Source organism: Dendrobates tinctorius, unplaced genomic scaffold, assembly GCF_039654945.1.
Source record: "Dendrobates tinctorius isolate UK_male_01 unplaced genomic scaffold, ASM3965494v1 ptg000162l, whole genome shotgun sequence".
Taxonomy (NCBI): domain Eukaryota; kingdom Metazoa; phylum Chordata; class Amphibia; order Anura; family Dendrobatidae; genus Dendrobates; species Dendrobates tinctorius.
Window position 1 is genome coordinate 21,579,620 of NW_027361829.1, and position 26,069 is coordinate 21,605,688.

General features: G+C 43.3%; 1 protein-coding gene across 1 annotated transcript in view; it reads right to left on the reverse strand.

The window, feature by feature from the left end:
- Window positions 1-26,069, reverse strand: part of ITGA9 (integrin subunit alpha 9) — a 711,654-nt gene that overhangs the window by 67,056 nt on the left and 618,529 nt on the right. The window contains exons 25-26 of the mRNA XM_073549890.1: window positions 8,920-9,039; window positions 4,732-4,833 (exon numbers count right to left, since the gene is read on the reverse strand). Of these exons, the coding sequence (XP_073405991.1) occupies window positions 4,732-4,833; window positions 8,920-9,039 (222 nt within the window). The remainder of the gene's footprint in view (window positions 1-4,731; window positions 4,834-8,919; window positions 9,040-26,069) is intronic.

The window sequence follows — 26,069 nt, forward strand, 5'->3', positions numbered from 1 at the left end:
GGTCGCTGCTACTTGTCAAACGTAGAGAGATCGCTGCTGAGGTCGATGTTGCGTCACAAAACTTGTGACTCAGCAGCGATCTCGCTAGCGATCTCGCTTAGTATAACGGGAGCTTTAAGGGTTGTGGATTTAATGGCACTTATATAAGAGACTAAAATAAATAGTTCTGCTTACCTCCTAATTCAGCACTGATCGACACAAGACAACTCAGATGTGTGTGTACGCGCTGTGTGTGTATATGTATGCTGTACAGCTGATCTGTGTAGCAGTACTGAATGAGTGTGTTTTTGTACACAGTAGGACTCAATGCTCTGTGAACGTGTATGCATGCAGAATAGCTATGTGTGCAGTAATGCTCTCTGTAAGTATGCAGCAGAACTGTGTGAGGACCTGTATACATGTTGCTGATCTGTGTGTACTGCTGTACATGTAAAATTGCTTTATAGAAATACTGTACATGCAGCCGCACACTCCGGTCCTGAGTGCCAGCGGCAGTGGCGGGGAATTGATGCGAGAGAGTCGAGCAAATTACTCACATCACACTCGCAAGTGTGACCCCAGCCTACAGCCGCAGCTCACAGTGCTATGTGGAGTGAGTGAAGCCGCACCTGCACGCCTGTATGTGAAGAGATGGCCGGGGGACCACCACAATGCAGGGAGACTATGGTACAAAAGATGAGGTGCAAACAAAAGGTTAATTTATTTACAGGCAAGGAATGCAGTGATAGGAAGGTTTAAACAGGGGTATGCAATGACATAAAACAATTTACAAAAGTGATATTCTCTAGCTGGGAATGAAAGAGTCGGATCTACATGGACCCGTTCTGACAGCGCTCTCCTCAAGGATGTGCTAGGCAGTCCCAGAAAAAAGTATTCCCGGAGTATCCGGTCTTTGAAGCCCATGCCACCAAGCCCATGTGTCTCTTTCCTTTGCACTTCTGCCAACATGTCTTGCAGTGCTGTCGCATACTGGGAGATCCCTTCTTCCTGCTACAGTCTAGAGAAAAATTTGACGCGGAGGTGTCCCGTGCTAGCAGTCTCGCTGTAGATCTCTTCCAGGAATTTCACTAACCCCTTCAGGGTACTATGGGTGAGTTTCGGGTGTAGACAGATGTTTTTACGGGCCTCTCCCTCCAAGGCAGTCAAAGCAATGTCCACTTCAAGAACTGTGCTGCTGTTATAAATCTTCAGGGTGCTTTGCAGCCGGGACACCAAATCAGACAGTGGCATATTATTGCCATCAAATTTTGGAAGCACACTAAATATGGTGCCCATAGGGAGTGTCCTTGCAGGGGTTCCACCAATGCCCACAGCATCCCTACTAACATTAGCACTCCCACCGTTGCTGCCTGCATCTTGGTGACAGTAACCCTGCTCGCAGCGCCACTTGAAGTGATGGCCGGGGGACCACCACAATGCAGGGAGACTACGGTACACAAGATGCGGTGCAAACAACGAAGGATTAATTTATTTACATGCAAGGAATGCAGTGATAGGAAGGTGTAAACAGGGGTATGCAATGACATAAAACAATTTACAAAAGTGATATTCTCTAGCTGGGCTGGCAAATGGCACGTTGCACCAACTATTACAGATCAGTGGATTTTTCAAAAGGCAAAACAATGCAATAAAGTACAGTATGCTGCTACTCTAACTATAGCCTAACTGGCCGCTGCTACACCAGCCACACGGCTACCATGCTCTATCTACTGCAGCCTATCCTAAGTCCTAAATATGTGCGCACACAGGGTTTACACTCACAGTAAAGTTGGTGTCTCAGTTCCTTCCCTGGGCACCCTGCAGTTCTCTGCAAGATGATGCGATGTCCTCCGTGGTCTTGTCCTTGTCTGAAGATCCCGAGCCTGCTCCTAGAAATGGTGGATTCCTTCCTCTGGATTCCTTCCTTGTATTTCTTTGTGGCTCCTCAGAGCAACACAGGAAAGACTCCTTAGTTATCCCCAGAAGGGTCTACACAATCTCACAAGTTCAGTCAATTTCAAGCTACACGTTTTCTCCTCACAGCTCGCCAGCTTCCTGCAGACTCCCAGCTGAGAACACACACAGGAAGACAGCCCCTTCCCTCTCCATAGCTGGCAGAACAAACCAAAACAGTCTTATTGCAGGTGCGAGACGAATGTCCAATTGCTCTAGCCAAAGGAGTGCTGTCTCTTAAAGTGGCAGTTTGTCTCTACTGTCCATAGCAATGCCACCCCCTTACATATGGCTGAAAGTGGTGGCTCCAGGGAGGAAAAAAGTACCGTAGATTTACTCCTGGGAACTGCACTTTCAGTACAGTGGCCAGGGACTTTTCTAAGGCTATTAACCCTATATCTGCAGATTAATAGTGCTGTCTAAAGGCCCTGTCTCACATAGCGAGATCGCTAGCGAGATCACTGAAACGTCACAGATTTTGTGACACATGGCAGCGACAGGGCCCCCACTGCGATCTTGCTGATCATGATCGAATGTCCTGGGCCATTTTTTGATCGCTGGTGTCCCGCTGGCCAGCATGCATTTTTGTGTTTGATGCCAACGAGCGACTTCGTTGGTGACTCAGAACTCAGAGATGCAGGAGGGAGTTGTCTGAATAGCTGCTGTGTGACAAGGTCCCAACGACCGCCGAGGTCATTATACGGATAGTGGGATCGTTGATGCGTCGCTGAGTAGATCTGTCTGTTTGACAGCTTACTAGCGACCATTTAGCGACGTACCAGCGATCCTTACCAGGTCGTATCGCTAGTGCGTTGCGTAGTGTAACGGTACCCTAAGGTAACAGATTCCCTTTAAATGCTGATGTTGATTACTGACTGTGGTAGTGGTATTTAAATGCTTCACTTCCAGTAAGGACTTCATCTTGATGCCTATAACTCTCCACCTCTGAGGCAGGCAACCGTCTTAAGTCTAAAAAATAACATTATTTAAAAAACACAATTATTTACAGTTGTGGCCAAAAGTGTTGACACCCCTGCAATTCTGTCAGATAATACTCAGTTTCTTCCTGAAAATGATTGCAAACACAGATTCTTTTCTATTATTATCTTCATTTAATTTGTCTTAAATGAAAAAACACAAAAATAATTGTCCTAAAGCCAAATTGGATATAATTCCACACCAAACATAAAAAAGAGGGTGGACAAAAGTATTGGCACTGTTCGAAAAATCATGTGATGCTTCTCTAATTTGTGTAATTAACAGCACCTGTAACTTACCTGTGGCACCTAACAGGTGTTGGCAATAACTAAATCACACTTGCAGCCAGTTGACATGGATTAAAGTTGACTCAACCTCTGTCCTGTGTCCTTGTGTGTACCACATTGAGCATGGAGAAAAGAAAGAAGACCAAAGAACTGTCTGAGGACTTGAGTAACCAAATTGTGAGGAAGCATGAGCAATTTCAAGGCTACAAGTCCATCTCCAAAGACCTGAATGTTCCTGTGTCTACTGTGCGCAGTGTCATCAAGAAGCTTAAAGCCCATGTGGCTAACCTCCCTAGATTTGGACGGAAAAGAAAAATTGACAAGAGATTTCAATGCAAGATTGTGCGGATGTTGGATAAAGAACCTCGACTAACATCCAAACAAGTTCAAGCTGCCCTGCAGTCCGAGGGTACACAGTGTCAACCCGTACTATCCGTCGGCGTCTGAATGAAAAGGGACTGTATGGTAGGAGACCCAGGAAGACCCCACTTCTTACCTCGAGACATAAAAAAGCCAGGCTGGAGTTTGTCAAAACTTATCTGAAAAAGCCTAAAACGTTTTGGAAGAATGTTCTCTGGTCAGATGAGACAAAATTAAGGCTTTTTGGGCAAAGGCATCAACATAGAGTTTACAGGAGAAAAAAAGAGGCATTCAAAGAAAAGAACACGGTCCCTACAGTCAAACATGGCGGAGGTTCCCTGATGTTTTGGGGTTGCTTTGCTTCCTCTGGCACTGGACTGCTTGACCGTGTGCATGGCTTCATGCTTCATTCTCTTTTGTGTTTTTTCATTTAAGACAAATTAAATGAAGATAATAATACCAAAGAATTTGTGTTTGCAATCATTTTCAGGAAGAAACTGAGTATTATCTGACAGAATTGCAGGGGTGTCAATACTTTTGGCCACAACTGTATAATTTGTTAATAATTAAAAAAAGGCTTAAAATATAAAAGTTTGAAACACCCTGCTTTCCTAATTCAAAAATAAATATATATAAAAATAGAAACATGTTTTGTATTACTGCATAATAAAAAATCTGAGCTATGAACATATAAATTAATTATCCCATACAGTAAATTGCAAAAAATAAAGTGAGCAGTGACTAAAACCGTTCCCTGCACCACCCAGATGACTGGAAGTGGCAGCTGCAAGGAGAATAAAACTTCATTTTTCCTGTAGTCGATGTTCCAGTAAGCTAGTCATTGTTTAAGCACCATTTACCTTCAGATTACTATTATTACTACTGTTCAGTTATTAGGCAATTTGTATTTTTAATGACTGGTTATATTATAAAACATCTACAAGTCTGTTGGTCACAAAACAGAAACCTGAATATTGAAGAAGATTGCTTTAATATTAAAAGAAATCTGTCACTACAGTTAATATATTCACAATGTATTATAAACCTCATCAAAGCCCAATATCAGAGCATTGCAGATTGCAGAAAAAAAAAACCTAAATTATTTCAAAATCCAAATATACGGTAATCTGATGTATTAGTGAGCTTAATTCTACTGGCAATACATTGTACTTACTGTTGCATCCTGTGAGTTCCCATGGGGCACTTCTATTGCCCACAACTTTAGATCTACTGATAAATGAGCCCGGGTCACAAACTGAATTACCGAGGAACTGTCCTGTGGAGCATAACATATCATTTTACATAATGTTACACAGGAAACATGAGACCATCATGAGATATTCCCTTCTATGGAATCCCCTGGATTTAGACATGTCTCAAAAATGTATAACATAACTTCACATTTGTTGTGATTTGCTTAAATGGCAGCATTTTTCACTTAATTTTCAGTGAAGCATTTTTAGTCATAGAATAAATGTAATTATTAGAACAACTAGGAGAAATGCATACAGATATTATTACAAAGGGAATCATATGGATCACTGGGCTCAGTGAAGCCTGAGTGGTAAAGAGTCTAATTAGTCCTGGAGGACCCATGAGCGGAGGTAGTCCAACTGGTTCATTTGACAGGGGCAATTGGCCTATGGCAGTCGCTTGCTACCCTTCCACAAGAAATGTATTACTTCTACAAATTTGGTTGAAAGCAACAGTTTATTCTTTGGGGGTAATTCAATAAGACCAGTGTTACAATTCAATTCTCAATGAAGGGACTCAATGGAGTACAATGCACATAATTCATTTAATGGCACAGTCAGGGACTGGAGTTCATTTCTGGAGAAAGTTACAATAGAGGTGTAACTTATCATGCCACATCCCATCCCACCCATATTCCCGTAGTTGGCCGTAATGGGATGTAAACATCAAAGGTCGCAATATTTTTGTGCAACTTCAGAGTGGCATAAACACCTAAATGAATTGGGCCATAGCGATAGCCAGTAGTGCATATGTAAGGCACATAAAAAAGCCACAATTATTATTTTGCAAGGTATTTGTATACCAGTTTCAAACAATTTCCCTCCAGGATTTTCTGTTCATACTGGACCCAATCAGAGCAGGAGGAGAGAAATGAACTTGTCTTAAAAGAGTATTCCCATCTCCAAGACCCTATTCCAACATGTAGTAGGTGTTATAATAATATTAGAAAACACAGGTCCTTCTTACAGAATTAGGATATCATCAAAAAGTTAATTTATTTCAGTTCTTCAATACAAAAAGTGAAACTCACATTATATAGAGTCATTACAGACAGAGTGATCTATTTCAAGTGTTTATTTCTGTTAATGTTGATGATTATGGCTTACAGCCAATGAAAACCCAAAAGTCAGTATCTCTGTAAATTAGAATACTTTATAACATCAAGTTGAAAAATTATTTTAAAATCCGAAATGTTGGCCTACTGAAATGTATGTTCAGTAAATGCACTCAATACTTGCTCGGGGCTCCTTTAGCATCATTTACTGCATCAATGCGGCATGGCATGGAGGCGATCAGCCTGTGACACTACTGAGGTGTTATGGAAGCCCATGTTGCTTTGATAGCAACCTTCAACTCATCTACATTGTTGGTCTGGTGTCTCATCTTCTTCTTGACAATACCCCATATCTATGGGGTTAAGGTCAGGCGAGTTTGCTGGCCAATCAAGCACAGTGATACTGCGGTTTTTAAACCAGGTATTGGTAATTTTGGCAGTGTGGACAGGTGCCAAGTCCTGGTGGAAAATTAAAATTCCATGTCCAAAAAGCTTGTTGGCAGGGGGAAGAAGGAAGTGCTCTAAAATTTCCTGGTAGATGGCTGCGCTGACTTTGGTCTTGATAAAACAGAGTGGACCTACACCAGCAGATGACATGGCTCCCCAAACCATCACTGATTGTGGAAACTTCACACTAGACCTCAAGAAGTTTGGATTGTCTGTTGGAATTTTGATTTCCAAATGAAATGCACAATTTACTTTCATCTGAAAACAACATTTTGGACCACTGAGCAACAGTCCAGTTCTTTTCTCCTTGGCCCAGGTAAGACGCTTCTGGTGTTGTCTATTGGTCATGAGTGGCTTGACACATGGAATGCGACACTTGTAGCCCATGTCCTGGATACATCTGTGTGTGGTGGCTATTGAAGCAATGCCTCCAGCAGCAGTCCACTCCTTGTGAATCTCCCCCTAATTTTTGAATGGCCATTTCTTAACAATCATTCCAAGGCTGCAGTTATCCTGGTTGCTTGTGCACCTTTTTCTACCACACTTTTTCCTTTCACTCAACTTTCCATTAATATGTTTGGATACAGCACTCTGAGAACAGCCAGCTTCTTTTGCAATGATCTTTTGTGTCACCCTCTTTGTGGAGTGTGTCAGTGAAGGCCTTCTAGACATCTGTCAAGTCAGGAGTGTTCCCCATGATTGTGGAACCTACTGAAAAAGCATTTTTTTTGTTAATTATTCTAATTTACTGAGATAATGACGTTTGGGTTTGGTTGAAAACCAATTATCGCAGACATGGATTACAGCATGGGACAGTATGTCGGACAGGTGAGGGATATTGTTTGTTTGTTTTTTTTTGCAGGAGACATGAGCTTCAATGGAATGGATGTTATGTGAGTATTTTTGTTGTTTATTATTTTCTGTTTTTTTTACAGGGGACTAGGGTTTTAATGGAATGGGCATAAGGTGTGTATAATTCTGTTTGTTATTTTTAAATAAATTGATAAAACAGTGTGTATTTTTATTTAAAATAAAGGACTTTATTCTGGTTGTTTTGTACTGACCATATGACTATGGATCTAGTAATGAATAGCCTATCCACTACTAAGCTGTGGGCTTGATGTCACCGGACAATACAAAGGTGACATCAACCCCACAAGTATAAACCCCATTTTTCAACACCATCACAGGGTAAGTGTGAAGAGCAGGGCAAAGTGCCAGAATTGGCACATCTAATTGATGCACCTTTTCTGGGCCGGCTGCTATTTTTAGGCCTAGGGAGGGGTCACTATCCATGGCAGCTTACCAGTCTGAAAATACCAGCCTTCAGCTGTCTCATTTAGCTTGGCTGGTTGTCAAAAATGAGAGGGACACCACGACATTTTTTTAAATTATTTATTTAAACAATAAAAAAAAACGCTGTGGGGACCCTTTTATTCTTGATACTTAGCCATGATAAAGCTGACAGCTGAAGGTTGAAGCCCTCAGCTGTCAGTTTTGCCATGCTGCTTAACAAAAATAGAAAGACCCCACATCATTTTTTTTATTATTATTCATTTATAGCGTATTTGCCAGCTGATGAATTCTCCCATCAGCCGCGCCTTCTCTCGCTGTTATTAGTGGCACTGGCAACACGTGTAGGCTTAAGGGAGTAGTACTCTCTCATCAGCCAATGCCGCTGTGACCAGAGGTAAACTTTGGTGTTCGGGTACTGTTCTGGTACCTAAACAAAACATTTTTTGTAAATGTTCAGCAGAACCCAAACATCCAGAGTTTCACCTATCACTAATGTTATACCAACACTATATAACTTAAGCATGTGGTTGAGGCCTCCATGATTTCTGAAAAAGAAAGAACTAGACATACTATGATAATATACTACAGAACATAATATTTCAGCCATCACCTAATGTAATGTAAAGTCCAGGACACTTTACCATCTAAAAGTTGGACTAAAAAGATTATAGGTAATGTTTTATAGTAAAACTGTTGCACTTCCATGTGCTTTCAAACTTAGTAAATATAGACATAAGATAATATGTATGTGTGTGTGTGCTTATGCTTAACAACAAATTACCCAAACTGGTATCACGATGATGCAGGATCAGTATAGACCTAAAGGATGCGGGCCCTTTGTACATGCCCCTATCCAATCGTGAGCTAATCATTGTAGGAAGAGGTCAAGTATGATAAATGGCAGCACAGGCGCTAAGGCACTTGTCGTGATGTGATTTCTCGACATTCGCAACAATCCCTGCATAGGTTGTGGCTGTCAAACTGCCTTGAGACAGGTGGGTGCGGGAACTTAAACATATTTTTAGAGCACGCCAAAGACACTCGGTTAGCACACAAGCACGCTTGGATAACACCTTATCTGAGCATGTTCACTCATCAGTAGTACGCGTCTCTAATTCAGGAATCTGACTACATATGAATAAATAATACAGGTCAATTTATGGTATTTAATTAAGATTTAATTGAAGTCATGTTTTACTACATCCCTTTGTTGTTAAGAATTTTCATCCCCAAAGGGTTGTTTATACTTTTTTGTTAGTGTGTGTGTGTTGTGAGTGTGAACATAACCATATTGAATAACTGTTTTCTTACCTTTTTCAATATCTCTGTATTAAGCAACGTAAGAACATCAATATTTTGGGTTTCCTCTTTTACTAATGTTGTGAAGTTACATTCCACCTCTAAACATGGCCAATTTGTCTTGTCACAATCCTATAAGATTTTAAATACATTTGGATGAAGATATACTGTAATACACACACAAAAACATGGGTATGAGAGGTAGGCAGGAAATTAATACTGGAGATAAATGGGAATCTAGCATGACCAGTGTTTATTTTGGGTTAAATTTAGATACATAGTTTATTTAGAATTGCTTTTATCTTTATCCAATAATATGTCTTTCTGTCTTGCTTATAGTTGATCATTTTTGCAGTATACTTTAATATGATGTTTTGATAACATTGTATCTGAAATTTAATTTCAATCTGATGCAATATTATGATTTGGCAATTTTGAAACAGCTTCAAAATTCCCATAGAAATACACAAAAAAGTTTGCATGTAACACGTGCATATTTTATCACAGATTTAGCCATGAATTTCACTAACTTCACGGTAATAGATAAAATCTTTGGTGAACATCTGAGTGATTTCCATAACTGATAGGCCATGCACATTCACAGCATGTCTACAATTTGCTGGAGATTACTGAGCTGTAAGTGGATACAGTTGGTTGTATTACTGTCACGGTCCATTTTTGGAGCCGCGGCAGAATGTGGATTCTTATAGAAACCTTTTTCCCCCCGGTGGCCGCTGGGGTTTACTACAACTGTAGTTGCTTTGGTGCTGGTTTTACCCCCGGTGACCACTGGGGTTACTACACGTTTGAATTATCCAACAGGTGTGATTACCCCCTCCTTCCTATAAAAGAAGGGCAGGTGCTCAGATCGCTGTTGGTAATATTGTTCATTTTCTAACCAACCTTGGTGAAGACTGGACCTGCTTGGTGGAGAGGCGGTTCAGCTTGTCTGGAGCAGTGGAGTTGCTGCTGGATGCTGATCAGATCCTTTCTCTGTTGCTTGGAGCATTTGCAGTAGAGGAAAGCTAAGTTTTGGGTTTTAGTTGCTTTAACCCTGTGTTGTCTGTTTTAGTTTCCTTTGTGTTATTGGGTGCAGTTCACTTTATTCCCTGTCTCACCTCCTGGGGAGGGGGTTGGTGGTTTAGCTCAGGGCTAAACAGGAGATAGGGACAGGTCGGGGACTTGGGCCTCACTACCTTCAAGTGTTCCTCCAAGTTAAGGAGAGTCAGGGCACCCCCTTAGCTTGAGGGGCAGTTCAGGGGCCCAGGTTCCACGTTTCTTGCTTTTTTCCCTACTGCCCCGTGACAATTACATTGTACTGCACTTTGTTGATTACCAAAATGCCTAAAATACGTATGTGATTTCTACAAGTTAAATAGCTGGTCATTGAATACCTATAATAATATATAGTTATATATTTACATAAATTACATTGAAGTGATTCCATGTGAACAAGCTCTTTTTGTCTACTTCATGCCACAAGCAATATTTCCAACAAATGTTACAAACAGATAATTTTATTTATAATTCACCATATCAATATTCTAGCGGGTCAGAAGCTTACATACGCCAAGTTGATCGTGCTTTTACATAGCTTAGAAAATTCCAGAAAATGTTTTCATGGCTTTAAAAGCTTCTGATAGGCTAATTGACATAATTTGATTTAATTTGAGGTGTACATGTGGTAGCATTTTAAGGTGTACCATCAAGGTCTACTTCCTCGATGCTTGACATCATGGAAAAACTAATAAGTTAAGATGTCAGAAAAAGAAATACGGACCTACACAAGAATGGTACATCCTTGGAAGCAATTTCCAAAAGCCGAGGAGTACAGCAAAGAACTGTTCAAACAATAATCCACAAATATATATACTATATGAGAACACAGCCATCAAGCCGTTCAGGGAGTTATACATTATATTCCTCATACGTGAACGTACTGTGGTGCAGAAATTACAGGCACAAAAGTACTTATGTCAACAGTAAAAGTTCCTATATCAAAATTTCCTGAAAGGCCTCTCAGCAAGGAAGAAGCCATTCCTTGAAAACCACAAATAAAACAGCCAGGTTACAGTTTGCAATTGCACATGGGGCAAAGATCTTACATTTACAGAAATATCCTCTTGACTGATGAAACAAAAATGGAATTGTTCAGCCAAAATTATCATTGTTATATATACAGAACACCATCTCAAACATTAATTTAAGGGTAGCAGCTTCATGTTATGGGGAAGCTTTGCAGCAGGAGGGACTGGTGCCCTTAACAAAATAGATAACATTATGAGAATACAAAATAATGTGTAAATATTGAAGTAATATCTCAAGTCATAAGCCAAGTAGTTAAAGTTTGGGTGCAAATGTATTTCAAATGGACAATAACCCCAAGCATAGTTACAAAATTGTGACCAACTGTCTTAAGGACAACGAAGTGGGGCAACCACAACAAAGCTAGTGAAGGACCTACATAGAGCTGGGACCATCGTAACAAAGGCTACCATCAGTAACACACTACGCTGCCAGGGACTCAGATCCTGCAGTGCCAAACATGCCCCCCTGCTTAAGCCAGTACATGTTCGGGCCTGTCTGAAGTTTGCTAGAGAGCATTTGGTTTATCCAGAAGAGTATTGGGAGAATGTCATATGGTCTGATGAAACCAAAGTAGAACTGTTTGGTAGAAACAAAATTCATCAAGTTTGGAGGAAACAGAATGCTGAGTTGCATCCAAAGAACACCATACCTACTGTAAAACATGTGGGTGGTAACATCATGCTTTGGGGCTGTTTCTCTGCAAAGGGACCAGGACGACTGATCCATGTACATGAAAGAATGAATAGGGCCATGTATTGTGAGATTTTGAGTGCAAACCTCCTTCCATGAGCAAGGGCATTGAAGAGGAAATGTGGATGTGTCTTTTTCAGCATGATAATTATCCCAAGCACACTGCAAGGGCAACGAAGGAGTGTCTTCGTAAGTAGCAAATGAAGGTCTTGGAATGGCCTAGCTAGTCTCCAGATCTCAACCTCATAGAAAACCTTTGGAGGGATTTCAAAGTCCGTGTTGCCCAGCAACAGGCCCAAAACATCACTGCTTTAGAGGAGATCTGCATGGAGGAATGGGCCACCATACCACCAACAGTGTGTGCCAACCTTGTGAAGACTTACAGAAAAGTTTGACCTCTGTCATTGCCAACAAAGGATATATAACAAAATTTGAGATGAACTTTTGTCAATGACCAAATCAGACAAGGTGATTTTCTGGATTTGTTTTATCATTTTGACTCTCAAAGTTGTGGTCTACCTATGATGTCATTTACAGGTCTTTCATCTTTTTAAGTGGGAGAACTTGCACAATTGGTGGCTGACTAAATACTTTTTTACCACAGTATAGAGTCATTACAGAGTGATCTATTTCAAGTGTTTATTTCTGTTAAAGTTGTGTAGAAGTTTGTACTCAGCTGCTCTTGAGGTAGGCACAGGAGGCAGTATTCATGCAAAGTCCAGGCAAGTTTATTTAACTTCATAAAATTCCTTCTCTACTATGGAGTAATTTTTCTTGCAATATGACAACTTTCGGCTGAGATACATTATGGAGTGCTCTTCCCCGTTCACCTCTTGAGATAAGACAGCTCCCACCCCGACATCTGATGCGTCCGTATGAACCACAAACTCCTTGGAGAAAGTGAGTGCTACTAGAACCGGCTGTTTGCACACCTTCAGTTCCTGGAAAGCTGTCTCAGCTTCTGGGAACCACTTAGCCATAGCCGACTTTGTCCCTTTAAGGAGGTCTGTCAGAGAGGCGGCTACCATGGCGAAGTTTGGGATATACCAGCGGTAATAGCACACAATGACCAGGAACGCCATGACCTGCTTCTTTGAGAGGAGTCGTTACCAGCTCTGGATCACCTCAACTTTATTTATCTGAGGCTTTATTTCGCCCCTGCCTACAACATATAGCCCAAGTTCTTTGCTTCCTCCACTCCCAAGACACACTTCTTCGGGTTTATGGAAAACCCTGCCTTCCGTAGAGCATCAAATATCGCTGCATACCTTTTGTGGGGAGCTAGGATAAGGTCCATGGCTTTCTGAAACATTGCTGGAGTGCCTTGCAATCCAAACAGCATCCTTGTGTATTGGCAGCATCCATCTGCGGTTGAATACACAGTCTTCTCTTTGGCGCCTTGGGATATGAGATATACTCGCTCAGCTGCTCTTGAGGTAGGCACATGAGGCAGTATTCATGCAAAGTCCAGACAAGTTTTTTTAACTTCATAAATCGCTCCGGATGGCAAAAGAAAACAGAGCCTTGCCAGGAACAAAGTGAAAAACAAACTGAAAACAAATATTCCATGTGGTATTGCGGGTCCACCCGCTCAGGTCAGTGCTTTTAGCAACACACACTGAAGGTGAACACAAACTGCACGTAAGTAGTCCATATAGCACCGTCTTGAACAACAAATACTGGAGGTCTCCACACCTCCAGCCACAGAGACTGAATGAGAGACTCGGCCTCCATGTTTTCTGCCAAGGCCCTGGGGTTGGGATATGTAAGTGGTCATTCCCATCCATCTATTATGACCGTTCATAAAACCTGGTCCTGGAACAGCCAAGTAACTCTATTGCACTATATGTACTGGAACATGCTTCTGAGCTCTCATTACCGCAGCTAATAGCCGCGATGACATATATCTCACCTCAAGGACTCATCTGGCAGCCATCTTACAGTTGATGATTATGGCTTACAGCCAATGAAAACCCAAAAGTCATTATCTCAGTAAATTAGAATACACCAGATTGAAAGATGATTTTAAAATCCGAAATGTTGGTCTGCTAAAATATATGTTCTATAAATGCACTCAATACTTGATTGCGGCTCATTTTGCATCAATTACTGCATCAATAAGGCATGGCGGCGATCAATATGTGGCACTTGTAAGGTAGCGCTGTCATTCAGATAGGGGATTCTCGCTTGGCAGCCAAATAATCACATCCGGCACAGCTTTTCCATAAAACCATAACAGTCCATGCGGTTTATTATGCAGCATAAACCGTGACCAGTAACAAAGTTCATATCACCAGCATAGCTGTTATGATGAGTCACCGAAGGAGGAAAAAACAAAATACCAGCTAAGTCCAGAAAAACCAGAGAGGTTGGCAGCTATCGAATTGCAGACCCCTGGACCTATCCACAACAACTAGCAGTAGCCGTGGGGGGTTCCTACGGTGCCCTAGACCCCTCGATCACAGCCGGAGAACTACATAGCCTAAAGACAGAAAGGGGAAAAACTAAACTGCCCCAGAGCAGACGCCAAAGCAATAGGCAGCCCCCAACATATAATGACGGTGAAGCAAGATAAAAACACTAACACAGATAGAAAGATAGGTTGAGCAAATGATGGGGCCCAAGCTAACTACATAGGACAAGATAGGAAAGCTGCTGTCTGCCATCCACAAAAACCCTATCAAAATGAGCCAACCATGTTATGATTGAGTCACCGTAGGAGGCAAAAATAGAAATGCTAGCTAAGTCCAGAAAACCAGAGAAGTTGGCAGCTATCGGATTGCAGACCCCTGAACCTATCAACACAACTAGCAGTAGCCGTGGGGGGCTCCTACGATGCCCTAGGCCCCTCGATCACAGCCGGAGAACTACATAGCCTAAAGACAGAAAGGGAAATCTAAACTGCCCCAGAGCAGACCCCAAAGCAAAAGGCAGCCCCCCACATATAATGACGGTGAAGCAAGAAGAAAGAACAAAACACGGAAAGAAAGATAGACTGAGCAAAGATGGGGCCCACGCTAGCTTAGATAGGAAAGGACAGGAAGGCTGCTGTCTGCAATCCGTGAAAAACCCTATGAAAATAAGAGCCAACCAACTGACAGTAAAAAAGGCCCTGAAGACGCTAGGCTTCAAAAAAGCTATGTCAGTACTCAGGAATATTCTGAAGACAGAGCAACAGGCAAAAGGAGATTCAGCTCACCCCAGCAGGGAATGGCAGAATCCAGAAAAGCAAGGAAAACAAAACACTAATGCAAAAAGGCAAAGCAGAAATCTTAGCTTTAGATGAGCAGGAATCAGACTGGTTTCCTAGAAGTCCACAGAGAAATCACCCGCAGGCCAGAAGGGTGTCGGCAGCCTTATATCCAGTCATTAACTCCACTCAGCCAGTCATCATCATCAGCCCCAGGTGTTTGACAATCAGGCTCACTACCTTTCTTCACCAGAAGAGGGAGTTCCTCGGGCCTCAGTAGTGAAGGGGAAAATGAACTCACAACAGTACCTCCCCCTTGAGGAGGGGTCACCGAACCCTCAACCACGCCACCAGGGCGATCAGGGTGAGCCCGATGAAAGGCACGCACCAATCTTTTGGCATGAATATCAGAGGCAGAGACCCAGGAATTATCCTCCTGACCATAACCCTTCCACTTAACCAAATACTGGAGTCTCCGTCTAGCCAGACGGGAATCCAGTACTTTCTCTACCTCATATTCCATGTTACCTTCAACCAATACAGGGTCTGGAGGTGCAACACCCGGAACAAGAGGTTCAACAAACCTCTTCAACAAAGATTTATGGAACACATTATGGATTTTAAATGTGACAGGAAGAGCCAAACGAAAAGAGACCGGATTAATAATCTCCAAAATCTTGTAAGGTCCAATAAATCTAGGCTTAAACTTAGGAGAAGCTACCTTCATAGCAATATTTTTTGATGATAACCACACCATATCACCAACCTTAAATTGGGGACCAATGGTCCTATGTCGGTTGGAAAACCGCTGGGCCTTTTCCTGGGAGAGAGATAACTTATCCACTACTTGGTCCCAGATCTGGTGCATTCTCTCCACCACAGTGTCAACCCCTGGGCAGGCAGAGGGCAAAGTTACAAAAAAAAGGAGACATCAAAGTGGCAGAACTAGCTCTATTATTTAAAGCAAATTCGGCCAAGGGCAAAAATGAAACCCAATCATCCTGATCAGCAGAAATAAAACATCTCAAATATGACTCCAAGGTCTGGTTTGTTCTCTCTGTCTGCCCATTGGTCTGAGGGTGAAAAGCAGAGGAGAAGGACAACTGAATTCCCAGCTTGGAACAGAAAGTTCTCCAAAATCTAGACAAAAACTGGACTCCTCTGTCAGATACAATGTTCTCAGGAATCCCATGCAAGCGAACCACCTGTTGTAAAAACAGGGGCACCAATTCAGAGGAAGACGGCAACTTAGGGAGTGGTACAAGATGAACCATCTTAGAGAACCTATCACAAATCACCCAAATAACAGTCATCCTTTGAGAGACAGGCATATCAGAGATGAAATCCATTGAAATATGGGTCCATGGCCTCTTGGGGACAGGCAAAGGCATCAACAACCCACTAGAGCGAGAACACGATTTAGACCGGGAGCACGTCCCACTGGACTGCACAAAATTCCTGACATCACGAGACAAGGAGGGCCACCAAAAAGATCGACTCACCAGATCTCTAGTACCAAAAATACCAGGATGACCAGCCAAAGCAGAGCAATGAACTTCAGACATCACTCTCTTCTTCCACTGGTCAGGAACATACAACTTTCCACTGGGACAACGCTCAGGTTTGTCCTCCTGGATCTCTTCCAGAGCACGTCTCAAATCGGGCGAGATGGCAGAAAGAACTACCCCTTCGCCTAAGATGGTAGCAGGCTTGGTCACCACAGGAGAATCAGCAAAGAAGCTCCTAGAGAGGGCGTCAGCCTTGACATTCTTAGTTCCAGGAAGAAAAGAAACCACAAAATCAAAACGTGTAAAAAACAAGGCCCACCTAGCCTGTCTAGGGTTCAAGCGCTTAGCCGACTCAAGGTAAATCAAATTCTTGTGGTCAGTGAGGACCACGACTTGATGCTTAGCTCCCTCCAACCAATGTATCCACTCCTCAAATGCCCATTTCATGGCTAACAGTTCCCGATTCCCCACATCATAGTTACGTTCAGATGGAGAGAACTTTCGGGAAAAGAAAGCACAGGGATTCATTTTAGATGTTACAGGATCCTTTTGGGACAAAACAGCTCCTGCACCAATCTCAGAAGCATCCACCTCTACCTGGAACGGAAGTGAGACATCAGGTTGCCGCAAAACCGGGGCGGAGGTGAATCTTCGCTTCAGCTCCTGAAAGGAAGAAACAGCCTCCGGAAACCAATTTAACACATCAGCACCCTTCTTAGTCAAATCAGTCAATGGCTTGGCAATACTAGAAAATTTTGCTATAAATTTCCGATAAAAATTAGCAAAACCCAAAAACTTCTGGAGGGCCTTCAAAGAAGTGGGCTGAACCCAATCGTAAATGGCCTGTACCTTGGCCGGGTCCATTTCAATAGTTGACGGGGACAAAATAAATCCCAAAAAAGAAATCCTCTGTACTCCAAAAAGGCATTTAGATCCTTTGACATGCAGGGAATTCTCCCTCAAGATCCGGAACACAGTCCGAATATGTTCCACATGAGAATTCCAATCCTTGGAGAAGATCAAAATATCATCCAGATAGATAATCAAAAATTTATCGACAAAATCTCGGAAAATATCGTTCATGAAGCACTGGAAGACAGAAGGGGCATTAGTGAGCCCAAAAGGCATCACCAGGTACTCAAAATGTCCCTCTGGAGTATTAAACACCGTCTTAAATTCATCCCCATGCTTAATGCGAATAAGATTATACGCCCCCCTAAGGTCAAGCTTGGTAAACCAGCAAGCACCTTTAACTCTGGAGAATAGATCAGAAATCAGGGGTAACGGATACTGATATTTAACAGTAATTTTGTTGAGAGCACGATAATCAATACAAGGTCTTAATGATCCATCCTTTTTGGCTACAAAAAAAAACCCGGCACCTAAGGGTGACGAGGATGGTCTAATATGGCCCTTCTCCAACGCCTCCTTAATATAGGATCGCATAACCTCGTGCTCGGGTACAGATAAATTGAAGAGCCGACCCTTGGGAAATTTACACCCCGGGCTCAGTTCAATAGCACAGTCATAACTCCTATGAGGAGGCAGAGACGCAGACTCATTCTCACTAAATACATCATAAAAGTCCGCCAAATAATCAGGAACATCATGCGACTGAGGAGAGGTGGAAAACACCGAGCCTCACTAAAGGCACACCGACAACCCCAACTCACCACAGACACAGATTTCCAATCCAAAACTGGATTATGAATTTGTAACCAAGGAAACCCCAGAACAATAGTATCATGCAGATTATGTAACACCAAAAACATGCAATTTTCTTGATGGTCTGGGGTGACCCGCATTACCACCTGGGTCCAAAACTGAGGTTTATTTTTAGCCAAAGGAGTAGCATCAATCCCCCACAAAGGGATAGGCGTCTGCAGAGGTGTCATCGGAAATCCACAACGTTTAGTAAAATCCAAGTCCATTAGGTTTAGAGCTGCTCCCGAATCCACAAAAGCCTTGGCGGAAAATGTGGACAGGGAGCAGATCAGAGTAATAGCCAGAAGATACTTAGGCTGAACACCACCAACAGAAAACGTGTGTGCAAAGCGTTTCTCGCGTTTAGGACAGACAGAAATAATATGCGAGGCATCTCCACAGAAAAAACACAACTTATTACGCCTTCTGAACTCCTGACGCTGCTCTCTGGAAAAAACTCTATCACATTGCATAGGTTCAGACATCTGTTCAACAGGTGGCAACACCTCTCGTGCAGCTCTGCGTTCGTGTAAACGCCGATCAACCTGAATGGCTAAAGACATAGAATCGTCAAGACCAGAGGGAACAGGAAATCCCACCATAGTATCTTTTATGGCTTCTGACAACCCCTTCCGAAAGAGAGCAGCCAAGGCATTATCATTCCAGGTAGTAAGTACTGCCCACTTTCGGAATTTTTGACAGTACAATTCTGCAGAACCACGACCCTGGTTCAATGCCAGCAGGGTCTTTTCAGCCTGATCAATGGCATTAGGTTCGTCATACAACAACCCCAAGGCCTGAAAAAATGCGTTCACATTAGTCAGAATAGGATCATCTGGTTTCAAAGAAAACATCCAATCCTGGGGATCGCCACGCAGCAAAGAGATGACAATTTTAACCTGCTGCGCGGAGCTCCCTGACGAGTTAGGCTTCAAGGCAAAAAGGCAAAAAATTAATTTACAATTATTTTTGAAATTCAAAAATTTAGACCGATCCCCAAAAAATACATCAGGTGTAGGAATCTTTGGTTCAGCAGCATGTGAATGAGCAAGGTAGACGGAAATTCCCCGCACTTCCGCAGCGAGCTGCTCCACACGATCAGACAATTGCTTTATCTCCATTGAGAGAAAAAAAAATTCCCCTACGGCATCAGAGATATAGAGGAAAAAATATACACACTTTTTTTATACAATTCTTTCCTGCTATTGAGTACCCTAGAATCTGCGGTATGGTGGGTGATTCTGTTATGATTGAGTCACCGTAGGAGGCAAAAATAGAAATGCTAGCTAAGTCCAGAAAACCAGAGAAGTTGGCAGCTATCGGATTGCAGACCCCTGAACCTATCAACACAACTAGCAGTAGCCGTGGGGGGCTCCTACGATGCCCTAGGCCCCTCGATCACAGCCGGAGGACTACATAGCCTAAAGACAGAAAGGGAAATCTAAACTGCCCCAGAGCAGACCCCAAAGCAAAAGGCAGCCCCCCACATATGACGGTGAAGCAAGAAGAAAGAACAAAACACAGATAGAAAGATAGACTGAGCAAAGATGGGGCCCACGCTAGCTTAGATAGGAAAGGACAGGAAGGCTACTGTCTGCAATCCGTGAAAAACCCTATGAAAATAAGAGCCAACCAACTGACAGTAAAAAAGGCCCTGAAGACGCTAGGCTTCAAAAAAGCTATGTCAGTACGCAGGAATATTCTGAAGACAGAGCAACAGGCAAAAGGAGATTCAGCTCACCCCAGCAGGGAATGGCAGAATCCAGAAAAGCAAGGAAAACAAAACACTAATGCAAAAAGGCAAAGCAGAAATCTTAGCTTTAGATGAGCAGGAATCAGACTGGTTTCCTAGAAGTCCACAGAGAAATCACCTGCAGGCCAGAAGGGTGTCGGCAGCCTTATATCCAGTCATTAACTCCACTCAGCCAGTCATCATCATCAGCCCCAGGTGTTTGACAATCAGGCTTACTACCTTTCTTCACCAGAAGAGGGAGTTCCTCGGGCCTCAGTAGTGAAGGGGAAAATGAACTCACAACACAACCGACTGATAGGAAAAACAGGCCCTGAAGTCGCTAGGCTTCAAAAGACTATATCAGCACTCAGGTATATTCTGAAGACAGAGCAAAAGATCAACAGATTAGAGACAAAAATGGAATTCAGCTCACCCCTGGTCGGGGATGGCAGAACTCCCAAAAAACAAGGCAAAACAAAAACAAAACTGAAGAGTTCAAAGCAGAGCAGAAAAACTTAGCTTTGAGATGCAGGAATCAGACTGGTCTCCAAGAATCCAGCAGGAAAATCACCAGCCAGGAAGAAGGGCGTCGGCAGCCTTATATCCAGTCCTCAATTCCAGCCACCCAGTCATCATCTAGCTGCCCAGGTGTTTGATAATCAGCCTCACTACCTTCCTTCACCAGAGTAGGGAGTTCATCAGACCTCAATGGTGAAGGGAAAAATGAACTCACAACAGTACCTCCCCCTTGAGGAGGGGTCACTGAACCCTCATCCATGCCACCAGGGCGATCCGGGTGAGCCCGATGAAAGGCATGCACCAATCTTTCGGCATGAATATCAGAGGCAGAGACCCAGGAATTATCCTCCTGACCATAACCCTTCCACTTAACCAAATACTGGAGTCTCCGTCTAGCCAGACGGGAATCCAGTATCTTCTCTACCTCATTACCTCATATTCCATGTTACCTTCAACCAATATAGGGTCAGGAGGTGCCACCACAGGAACTACTGGTTCAACAAACCTCTTCAACAAGGACTTATGAAACACATTATGAATTTTAAATGTGACAGGAAGAGCCAACCGAAAAGAGACTGGATTAATAATCTCCAAAATCTTGTAAGGTCCAATAAATCTAGGCTTAAACTTAGGAGAAGCCACCTTCATAGCGATATTTTTTGATGACAACCAAACCATATCACCCACCTTAAACTGGGGACCAACGGTCCTACGCCGGTTGGAAAACCGCTGGGCCTTTTCCTGGGAGAGAGACAACTTATCCACTACTTGGTCCCAGATCTGGTGCATTCTCTCCACCACAGTGTCAACACCAGGGCAGGCAGAAGGCTCCACCTGACCTGAAGAAAATCGAGGGTGAAAACCAAAGTTACAAAAAAAAGGTGACATCAAAGTGGCAGAACTAGCTCTATTATTTAAAGCAAATTCGGCCAAGGGCAAAAATGAAACCCAATCATCCTGATCGGCAGAAATAAAACATCTCAAATACGACTCCAAAGTCTGGTTTGTTCTCTCCGTCTGCCCATTGGTCTGAGGGTGAAACGCAGAGGAGAAGGAGAACTGAATTCCCAGCTTGGAACAGAAAGTCCTCCAAAATCTAGACACAAACTGAACTCCTCTGTCAGATACAATGTTCTCAGGAATCCCGTGCAAGCGAACCACCTGTTGTAAAAACAGGGGCACCAACTCAGAGGAAGATGGCTACTTAGGGAGTGGTACAAGATGGACCATCTTAGAGAATCTATCACAAATCACCCAAATAACAGTCATTCTCTGAGAGACAGGCATATCAGAGATAAAATCCATTGAAATATGGGTCCATGGCCTCCTGGGCACCGGCAAAGGCATCAACAAACCACTAGAGCGAGAACAAGGTTTAGACCGGGAGCAAGTCCCACAGGACTGCACAAAATTCCTGACATCATGAGACAAGGCGGGCCACCAAAAAGACCGACTCACCAGATCTCTAGTACCAAAAATACCTGGATGACCAGCCAATGCAGAGCAATGAACTTTAGACATCACTCTCTTCCTCCACTGGTCAGGAACATACAACTTTCCACTGGGACAACGCTCAGGTTTGTCCTCCTGAAACTCTTCCAGAGCACGTCTCAAATCGGGCGAGATGGCAGAAAGAACTACCCCCTCGCCTAAGATGGTAGCAGGCTTAGTCACAACAGGAGAATCAGCAAAGAAACTCCTAGAGAGGGCGTCTGCCTTGACATTCTTAGTGCCCGGAAGAAAAGAGACCACAAAATCAAAACGTGTGAAAAACAAGGCCCACCTAGCCTGTCTAGGATTCAAGCGCTTGGCCGACTCCAGGTAAATCAAATTCTTGTGGTCAGTAAGGACCACGACTTGGTGTTTGGCTCCCTCCAACCAATGTCTCCACTCCTCAAATGCCCATTTCATGGCCAACAGTTCCCGATTCCCCACATCATAGTTACGTTCGGATGGGGAGAACTTTCGGGAAAAGAAAGCACAAGGATTCATTTTAGATGTCACAGGATCTTTTTGGGACAACACCGCTCCTGCACCAATCTCAGAAGCATTCACCTCCACCTGAAACGGGAGTGAGACATCAGGTTGCCGCAAAACCGGAGCAGAAGTGAATCTTCGCTTCAGCTCCTGAAAGGAAGAAACAGCCTCCGGAGACCAATTCAGCACATCAGCACCCTTCCTAGTCAAATCCGTCAATGGCTTGGCAATACCAGAAAAATTAGCTATACATTTCCGATAAAAATTAGCAAAACCCAAAAACTTCTGGAGGGCCTTCAAAGAAGTGGGATGAACCCAATCATAAATGGCCTGTACCTTGGCCGGGTCCATTTCAATAGTTGACGGAGACAAAATAAATCTCAAAAATGAAATCCTCTGTACCCCAAAAAGGCATTTCGATCCCTTGACATACAGGGAATTCTCCCTCAAAATCCGGAACACAGTCCGAATATGTTCCACATGAGAGTCTCAATTCTTGGAGAAGATCAAAATATCATCCAGATAGATAATCAAAAATTTATCCACAAAGTCTCGGAATATATAGTTCATGAAGCACTGGAAGACAGAAGGGGCATTAGTGAGCCCAAAAGGCATCACCGGGTACTCAAAATGTCCCTCCGGAGTATTAAACGCCATCTTCCATTCATCCCCATGCCTAATGCGAATAAGATTATACGCCCCCCTGAGGTCAAGCTTGGTAAACCAGCAAGCACCTTTAACGCTGGAGAATAGATCAGAAATCAGGGGTAACGGATACTGATATTTAACAGTAATTTTGTTGAGGGCACGATAGTCAATACAAGGCCTTAATGAACCATCCTTTTTAGCCACGAAAAAAAACCCAGCACCTAAGGGTGAAGAGGATGGTCTAATATGACCCTTCTCCAATGCCTCCTTAATATAGGATCGCATAGCCTCGTGCTCGGGTACAGATAAATTGAAAAGCCGACCCTTGGGGAATTTACACCCCGGGTTCAGCTCAATTGCAGTCATAACTCCTATGAGGAGGCAAAGACGCAGACTCATTCTCACTAAATACATCATAAAAGTCAGCCAAATAGTCAGGAACATCATGCGACTGGGGAGAGGTGGCGAAAACAGGAGCATCACTAAGGGCACACCGACAATCCCAACTCACCACAGACACAGATTTCCAATCCAAAACTGGATTATGGATTTGCAACCAGGGAAACCCCAGAACAATGGTATCATGCAAATTATGCAACACCAAAAATCTGCAATTTTCTTGATGGTCTGGGGCGACCCGCATTACCACCTGGGTCCAAAACTGAGGTTTATTCTTCACCAAAGGAGTAGCATCAATACCCCTCAAAGGGATAGGCGTCCGCAGAGGTGTCATAGGAAATCCACAACGTTTAGCAAAATCCAAGTCCATCAGGTTAAGAGCTGCTCCTGAATCCACAAAAGCCTTGGCGGAAAATGTGGACAGGGAGCAGATCAGAATAATTGCCAGAAGAAACTTAGGTTGAACACCACCCACAGAAAACGTGTGTGCAAAGCGTTTCTCGCGTTTAGGACAGACAGAAATAATATGCGAGGCATCTCCACAGAAAAAACACAACTTAATACGCCTTCTGAACTCTTGACGCTGCTCTCTGGAAAAAACTCTATCACATTGCATAGGTTCAGACATCTGTTCAACAGGTGGCAACACCTCTCGTGCAGCTCTGCGTTCGTGTAAACGCCGATCAACCTGAATGGCTAAAGACATAGAATCGTCAAGACCAGAGGGAACAGGAAATCCCACCATAGTATCTTTTATGGCTTCTGACAACCCCTTCCGAAAGAGAGCAGCCAAGGCATTATCATTCCAGGTAGTAAGTACTGCCCACTTTCGGAATTTTTGACAGTACAATTCTGCAGAATCACGACCCTGGTTCAATGCCAGCAGGGTCTTTTCAGCCTGATCAATAGCATTAGGTTCATCATACAACAACCCCAAGGCTTGAAAAAATGCGTTCACATTATTCAGAATAGGATCATCAGGTTTCAAAGAAAACGCCCAATCCTGGGGATCGCCGCGCAGCAAAGAGATGACAATTTTAACCTGCTGCGCGGAGTTCCCCGACGAATTAGGCTTCAAGGCAAAAAATAATTTACAATTATTCTTGAAATTCAAGAATTTAGACCGATCCCCAAAAAACACATCAGGAGTGGGAATCTTTGGTTCAGCCGCATGTGATTGAGCAAGATAGGCGGAAATTCCCCGCACTTCAGCAGCGAGCTGCTCCACACGATCAGACAATTGCTTCATCTCCATTGAGAGAAAAATTCCCCCTACGGCCTCAGAGATATAGAGGAAAAAATATGCACACAAAAAAAAAAAAATCTGACACTTTTTTTTTTTCCTCTTTCCTTTTTTTTATCCTTTTTTTTTTTTTTTTACAATTCTCTCCTGCTATTGAGTACCCTAGGATCTGCGTTATGGCTGGTGATTCTGTTATGATGAGTCACCGAAGGAGGACAAAACAAAATACCAGCTAAGTCCAGAAAAACCAGAGAGGTTGGCAGCTATCGGATTGCAGACCCCTGGACCTATCCACAACAACTAGCAGTAGCCGTGGGGGGTTCCTACGGTGCCCTAGACCCCTCGATCACAGCCGGAGAACTAGATAGCCTAAAGACAGAAAGGGGAAAAACTAAACTGCCCCAGAGCAGACCCCAAAGCAATAGGCAGCCCCCAACATATAATGACAGTGAAGCAAGATGAAAACACTAACACAGATAGAAAGATAGGTTGAGCAAATGATGGGGCCCAAGCTAACTACCTAGGACAGGATAGGAAAGCTGCTGTCTGCCATCCGCAAAAACCCTATCAAAATGAGCCAACCGACTGATAGGAAAAACAGGCCCTGAAGTCACTAGGCTTCAAAAGACTATATCAGCACTCAGGTATATTCTGAAGACAGAGCAAAAGATCAACAGATTAGAGACAAAAATGGAATTCAGCTCACTCCCGGCCGGGGATGGCAGAACTCCCAAAAAACAAGGCAAAACAAAAACAAAACTGAAGAGTACAAAGCAGAGCAGAAAAACTTAGCTTTGAGATGCAGGAATCAGACTGGTCTCCAAGAATCCAGCAGAAAAATCACCAGCCAGGAAGAAGGGCATCGGCAGCCTTATATCCAGTCCTCAATTCCAGCCACCCAGTCATCATCTAGCTGCCCAGGTGTTTGATAATCAGCCTCACTACCTTCCTTCACCAGAGTAGGGAGTTCATCAGACCTCAATGGTGAAGGGAAAAATGAACTCACAACACATAGCGTCTGTGATGAAGGAGTTAACTGCTCCTACCCCCCCAGGGCCTGTAAGCATATTGAAGAAAGCAGGATTTAGTGTTCCAATGCTGAATAGCAAGGCCTTTTAGTATGATAATGAGATAAGGCCCAAAACAGAACTTCAAAGCTTAGGTAAGGAGCCGCGCCAGCATGGGGCAGGAAGATGCCTGAGGGCTTCAATTAGAATATACCTGTCAGCCAGACACAGACACATCCATTGTGTCTCCCAGTCACTCCGGCTCCATCCTAGGATCATGGATTATGAACACATTTTGCGAGTTATGGGCTCATGAAAAATATCCGAGTGACCCTGAGGAAATCGCGCATCTGGCAGTGTGACTCCTGAGTCGGTGAGGGCGCTGGGACCTGAGAAACATAGATTGGTCCTCCACAGCGACCCAATGGGGCCATGTTTGCTCTCCACACGACAGGCA